Consider the following 6661-nt stretch of genomic DNA (forward strand, 5'->3'; position numbering starts at 1 on the left):
CACCTATATTTACTGATACTTTATTTTAAATAGTTTAAAAAAACCTCCATTACAAACTAAAACAGCAGTTTCACACACTCACCACCCTAACTTAAAATAACACAGACACAAAGCCATGTTATTATATTTAGGGTAGATTTCTTTATTGGAACCGGTTTTATCTACTGGGGAGACGAGAACCGGCCGAGGAAGAGGATGGACTTGGTCTTGTTGTGCCTGATGTAGAAGAGGAAGGGGTGGTCTGCTGTGAAGTGCTCCTCCCTCAGCATGCAGAAGCTCACCATGCCAGCTGTGGCTGCAGCTGCCTCGGTGCCCTCCTCGTTCACCTCCACAAAAGCCTTGTGGGCCACCGTGGACAGGAAGAGTCCTCCTTTCCCGGTCATGCCGGACAGATCGGCCTTGGCCGAGCAGAACACGTCTGTCATCCCCAGCTGGGCCAGGGGCTCGTTCAGCTCGTAGTCCTCCTCTAGCTTGAACTTTGGCAGGTGAACATAAACGTCTGAATGCACGTCCATGTTTTCCCTGCAGGTCCATTCATCTAACTTCTCCAGTGTCAACTCCTTCTCCAGCTGCAACAGAAGAAATGCACTTGATTGCATTTTTACTCATTAATTACTGTCTCAGGACGTGTCTGTTACGTCCTCTAGTCATTACAGTAACTGACGGCAGTCTTTTATCATGTTGTGAAATATTCTAATGATGTTAAATAAACATTTATTTATTTAATTTATTACAATAATGTTTATTGTAATAGACATTATGGTAGTTTTGTTGCGTGTACGTTTATTTTGTATAAAAATGCTTTCATTGGTTTGAGGACACTTCTTGTCCACTATAAAACAACAGCCCTTTTTCTCATTTTAACATCTGCTCTAATGTGTTTTCATTCACAGCTTTTGGTCCAGTACGTTTTCCCACCAGAGCTCTGTGCGGGTGTGGCTCTTGGCAGACCTGCTTTCTGTCTGTGTTTGTTCGAGTCTTTGTGTTTTCAACTGCCAGTTACTGATGCAGTTTTAGTTTTATTTGCGGGTCTTGCACCTTCAGCAGAGGGTCGGAGCCATCCTCAGGCACCTGCGGCAGCAGGATGATCATGCTGAGCTCCTCCTTGACGTACGGCAGCTCCAGGATCTGCAGACCGAGCTCAGGGACGTAGTTGTACGGCAGCTTCTTCATCTGGTGCATCATCTGCACCGGCTTGGTCTCATTCTGACACGCAAAAACAGAGGTTGGAGCTTCGTCCCAAAGCTGCAGCAGTTCAGCTGTGTTTGCTTTGCTCAAACAAGATCTTAGTTTTCACCTTGTTCACTTTAAAAGGCATCTCTTTTGTGTTCGCGTCACTGAAGCGGTTCAGCCAGTTTCCCTTGAAGTAAATGGCGTTAACCAGAGCCAACCTCGTCATTGGCGTGACCGTTCCCGGCTTCAGAAGATCTTTAATCTTGCCTAAAAAAAGTAGGAAATAAAGGCTCTCAGCACAGATTCAGGATGTTGGAGAACGGATTCACGGCATCTGGTTTCTCACTGTCCGTCTGCTGTTCGACCCAGCTGTTGATCTCTGCTCTGCTTGCCTCCGGAGCTCCTATAAAATCAACCGGCCTCAGCTCTGCCTGGTAGAACTTCTGCGTGGCTTCCAAGAATTCCTGCAATGAGCAAAAATAAAACCTTGCATCAGCACGATGCAGAGATCCGCAGTTCAGACTAGTGAACCAGTGAAAGCTCACCGGGAGGAAGTCGGCCGTGTGCTCCCCGTACAGACGGTTGGCCAGCTTCAGGATGTACGCTGCAGACGGACAGTTGATGTCAGCATTCAGCTTGCTGAAGTCTGCGTGAACGTTGTCCCTCGGGCTGAACGACAGCGCCTGTGTGACCGGTTACATGGTCAGAATGTGAGCGGCATTAGTGCTTCCGGCCAAGTTTGTGACGCCTCTATGGGTGTTGCAACGTGCAGAACAGAGAAGCTGCTGCTGTACAGCATGTGCCTCTTCCTCCTGATTCATGCTGCTGTGGTTGCAGGATTTGCAGGAGGCAGTTTAGAAAATCCCAATCATACATCACTTAGCTTTACAGTGTGTGACATGAGTTTATGCCTCGTGCTTCCTGTTTTAACTCTCCACACACACCTGCACAAAGCCCTGAGTTCAACCCATCGGAGTTCAACGCCCCAAACATTCATCAAACTAAAACAAATACAGGACAAGCTTCTAGGGTTTAAACAGGGCTGTCACTGGCGCTTGTTACAGCCAGGTGTGATCAGCAGAGGGCAAAGTACAGCTGTCGTCACATAGCTGTGGGTGCCTCTCCCAGGACACACCTTCCCCTCCGTGATCAGGCTCTCGGCTGGGCGTCAGTGCTGAATGCAGGGGCGCTACTAGCTGACCTTTGCCATCTGCGCAGCGGTGTCTCCTTTGGCTCCCAGGTAAACCATTGCCAGGGCGGAGCTGATGCTCAGGGGAGAGAAGAAGACGTTCGCGCTGGGGTTCCCGTGGCTCAGGGTGCGGAGCAGCTCCACAGCGAGCGTGTTCGAGCTGACGACCATGGCTGACGACTGTTTTACCTGTGGACGGACAGACCCACTGCTGGTGGTCACAGAACCAGTGTCCATGAAAACCTACAACCAGTGTCATCATCAAATGAATGATGAGCTGCTACTGTGCACATGAAGTGTGACGTTCGTATTATTTAATAATTATTTGGTGGAAAAGAAATTCCCCTCTAGGATCAATAACTTATTGAATTATTAAATTTAATTATTTAAAATTTGACATATTCAACTTTAAGCTTGTAAAAATTAAATAAAAGTTTGTATCATTTTTGATAGCGTTTTAAAAACATTTAAAAACATTAGTCAGATGGAAACCATGTATTTGACGCAGATGGTGCCGCGCCCAACTGGACTCCAGCTGCTCCAGAACCTTCAGCCGCACCTTCCATTCAGTTTCATCTACTGCAGGTGAAATCAACGTTACCTGGTTTTCCGGCTGAAGCTCCGTCTACGCGTCCGAACTTCCGAACTTCCAAACGGGACAGGACAGGGAAAGTTCCGGAAAAGCCAAGAACGCACCGGTTCGGGATCTCGGTCGGCTGCACGGAACTGACTGCGCTTTTATAGGAACTGCCCAATCGGACCCAGCGGTGGGTGGGGCGCGTGACTGTGCGATAAGTCACCGACTAGTGATAAAGGTCCAGTTCACGGACAGAGAGAAGCAACGCGGTCCGGTTCGGAGCTGGTTCTGATTTCCCTCGTCTACAAACTGCAACACGGATGAAGGTAGAACCTAGAACCATGATAAAAGAATGTTATAGCAGTCCAAATCCACCAGAATCACACCCGTCAAACACGCGAGCTCACACGCGCATGCGCGGAACGCTCGCGTTATTTCATCGCCGTAAAGCCCGTCACTCCCTAAACTATTCAAATGATTTACTCAGCGTGAATTACAGCAGGTAGAATAGATTGGGAATTGTTAAAGAATAAAATAGATGGGAGGAATAAAGTAGAAAAAGCAGATGAATACATCGTTAAAGTACAAGGATCACGTGAAAGTAAACACAGACGCATCTAGAACAGCGGGATGAAAGGGTGGCATTGGTCATATCAGGTAAAGATGAGTAAAAGTTTTCACAGGGGAAAGTTGATGATTGGTGATCTTATTTGCGTTACAATGGGTAGAGGGAAATAAACCAAGGGGAGTTTAAGGGTCTGACTCCAGGAGCTCATTAGTGAGCACAAGAAACATGCAGAATCTGGGCAAGATGTGGTCATAGACACAGTAGACACTCTGCAGGTGAAGGAAGGTAGAGGTGGTGCAGTTTATTTGGTCAGGGTGCGAAAGCAAAGTAGCAACCTGTTAAACAGCCTGTTTAAATAATCACACAAAGTCATTTTCCTGGTGGAACATTGAACCCTTTTCCTTTGTTTAAACATTTATCTTCTAGTTTTTCATGACATTTGCTGAAACTGGGACGAGCTAGTGACTGGAACAATGAGTGACCCGACTGATCAGGGAGGCGTCAGTGTGATTTACTGCAGGACCAGTATCATACTGGTTCCTCTGTGGTCGCAGCCTTTGGACTCCAGGCTTGTTACGTAACAACATCCTATAGCTCGTCGCTTTAGAAACGCTTCCCTGCTTCTTTCTGAGCATTTTGACTGTCCTGTGTTTTTTTATGTAGAGACAGTCCCGTAGTCCTCCACTGGTGGGCGCCGCTCGCCCAGATGACCGCCCGAAAGCATCTCAGACCATGAGTGACACCATCAGTGTGTCCAGGTAACGGCCTAACATTTGCAGTGACCCGGAGCAGAACCTTTGTTAGGGTTCTACTGCTTCACAGAACCTGATGGTCAGCGCTCACGGGACGGGAGCAGACACCTGGTGTCACTGCAGCTTCAGCAGCAGCAGCTTCAGCAGCAGCAGCTTCAGCAGCAGCTTCAGCAGCAGCAGCTTCAACAGCAGCTTCAGCAGCAGCAGCTTCAGCAGCAGCTTCAGCAGCAGCAGCTTCAGCAGCAGCTTCAGCAGCAGCTTCAGCAGCAGCTTCAGCAGCAGCAGCTTCAGCAGCAGCTTCAGCAGCAGCTTCAGCAGCAGCAGCTTCAGCAGCAGCAGCTTCAGCAGCAGCAGCTTCAGCAGCAGCTTCAGCAGCAGCAGCTTCAGCAGCAGCAGCTTCAGCAGCAGCAGCAGCAGCTTCAGCAGCAGCTTCAGCAGCAGCTTCAGCAGCAGCAGCAGCAGCAGCTTCAGCAGAAGCTTCAGCAGCAGCAGCTTCAGCAGCAGCTTCAGCAGCAGCAGCTTCAGCAGCAGCTTCAGCAGCAGCTTCAGCAGCAGCAGCTTCAGCAGCAGCTTCAGCAGCAGCAGCTTCAGCAGCAGCTTCAGCAGCAGCAGCAGCAGCAGCAGCTTCAGCAGCAGCAGCTTCAGCAGCAGCAGCTTCAGCAGCAGCAGCTTCAGCAGCAGCAGCTTCAGCAGCAGAGAGGCGTGTGTTGTCCCCGTGTCTAACTCACTTTCCCTTTGTCCTTTAGCAGGGTACATCACCATCCCTCCCATGGCCCAGACCCGCTGTCAAACTGCTGTAAACTCTCTGGGGTTCGGCTTAAGTGGTCCCTTCTCCTGGAGAACAAATTACAAAACAAACAGAGGCCTGTAACGCCTGGCGAGCTGCAGGAGGCCTCAGCGAGGGGAACGGTGGACGGGGGGGGCGCTGCCCATTCATGGGACACAGCTGAGCTGAAGGCAACACAGAGGAAGCAATGCACATTTGGCTTCAGTCTGGAAGTCTGGAGGATTAGATACTTGCTTCCATGTTCTTATAGTTAACAGGTTTCATACGGTACTTCTGTAACCATTAGGTCCAGTATAGACTCTAGACACTCAACACACCTAAACTCCTCACACTGATGGGTTCTCATCCTCAGTAGACAGGACTGCTTTGCTACCAGACCTACAGGTTTTGAGTGGCCTGCTACTGTAGCTCAGCGGGTAGAGCACACCTTGGGAAGCAGATTCCAAGAGTTGAGCCCCGCTTTTGGCTCCAGGTTGGGTTAAATGCAGAGGACCCATTTTAGTGTCACATTGTGTGACATATAGCAGCAGTATATATATATAGAGAGAGAGATAGAATATTATATAGAGAGAATATATATATTATTAATTAATTATTATATAATATATTACATCATTTTAATGAATTTCACCTGTATCTTTCCTCCAGCTCTCCCAGCTTCTCCTCTCCGCTGAAGCTGTTTGTATTGTATTATACAGTGGGGTGATCACAGGGCCAGAATCCATCTGCCTGAGTCGGATGAAGTTTCTGTGTTACTTATTTAAACCCTGACGTTAAATGGCAAAACTGAGCTGCATGTACCAAATGTGAGCTTCTATGAACCCACAGTCCCAGGACGAATAGTTTATGATCCCATATCGCTGCACGCTCACATTTCTGACTTAATATTCCCCCTAGAGGCAATGAAATAAGGTGCAGCGCATTTGATACAGTTTCTGGAGCCATTCAGCTGCTAATTGGACTCACAGAAAGTAGAACCCAGCGTTTCAGCACTTTCTGTATCTGCTCAGATTTCAGTTTAGCTCAGCAGCTTCACATCCATCACATCCGTCAGCGGGAGATAGGTAATTAAGCTGTTTTACAGATGCACCTCCAGTGTTCATGATTAAAGCAATGCTTAAAAGCAAGATGTGTTGTAAATATTTTACATTTTATCAGCAAAATTGTGCAACAACATTTAACATTGATGGTCTATGTCCAGAGAAAACAGAAAACGGAAGTAATATGTGTTGTGGTTGAAAATGGTCATATCCTACAACCCCCAGGATGCATTGCGCTCTGACGAATCACCTGAGCGGCAGTGATTGGACCTACCTGTTGTTTAGCTCCGCCCCCCCTCTCTGCACAAACGTTCCTGGGGCGGGTTCAGAAAAAAACAGGGCAAAAAGTCCTCTGAGATGTTTCAGAGGACTTTTGCAGAGGAATAAATCATAATTTTTCTGCATAGAAATTATACAGGAATCTGATTGTCTATTGATTCTTAAATATTACCTGCCATCGTTTGGGCCATCCCCCATTTAAAGTCAGTGAATTCCTTTAACTGAACAATTCACTCTGAGAAATCATAACCTGTAAAAGTAGAATCAGTGTCAGAGCTGCTGTGGACTGTGACGGA

At 47.7% G+C, this 6661-nt stretch overlaps 1 protein-coding gene across 2 annotated transcripts; it reads right to left on the reverse strand.

The window, feature by feature from the left end:
- Positions 1-118: 118 nt before the first annotated feature.
- On the reverse strand, positions 119-3344 carry serpinb1 (serpin peptidase inhibitor, clade B (ovalbumin), member 1). Of its 2 annotated transcripts, none has more exons than XM_029148211.3 (7): positions 2964-3344; positions 2375-2570; positions 1719-1856; positions 1520-1637; positions 1298-1440; positions 1039-1206; positions 119-569 (listed from the first exon to the last, which is right to left on the reverse strand). In XM_029148211.3, the coding sequence occupies exons 2-7, from the start codon at positions 2531-2533 to the stop codon at positions 162-164; spliced, it is 1134 nt and encodes a 377-aa protein (XP_029004044.1). In that variant the 5' UTR covers positions 2534-2570; positions 2964-3344; the 3' UTR covers positions 119-161. The 2 variants fall into 2 exon arrangements, with proteins under 2 accessions (XP_029004044.1, XP_029004043.1); XM_029148210.3 differs by having other exon boundaries at positions 2375-2551; positions 2964-3343.
- Positions 3345-6661: the final 3317 nt, after the last annotated feature.

This window comes from Betta splendens, chromosome 4 (assembly GCF_900634795.4).
Source record: "Betta splendens chromosome 4, fBetSpl5.4, whole genome shotgun sequence".
NCBI classification, from domain to species: Eukaryota; Metazoa; Chordata; class Actinopteri; order Anabantiformes; family Osphronemidae; genus Betta; species Betta splendens.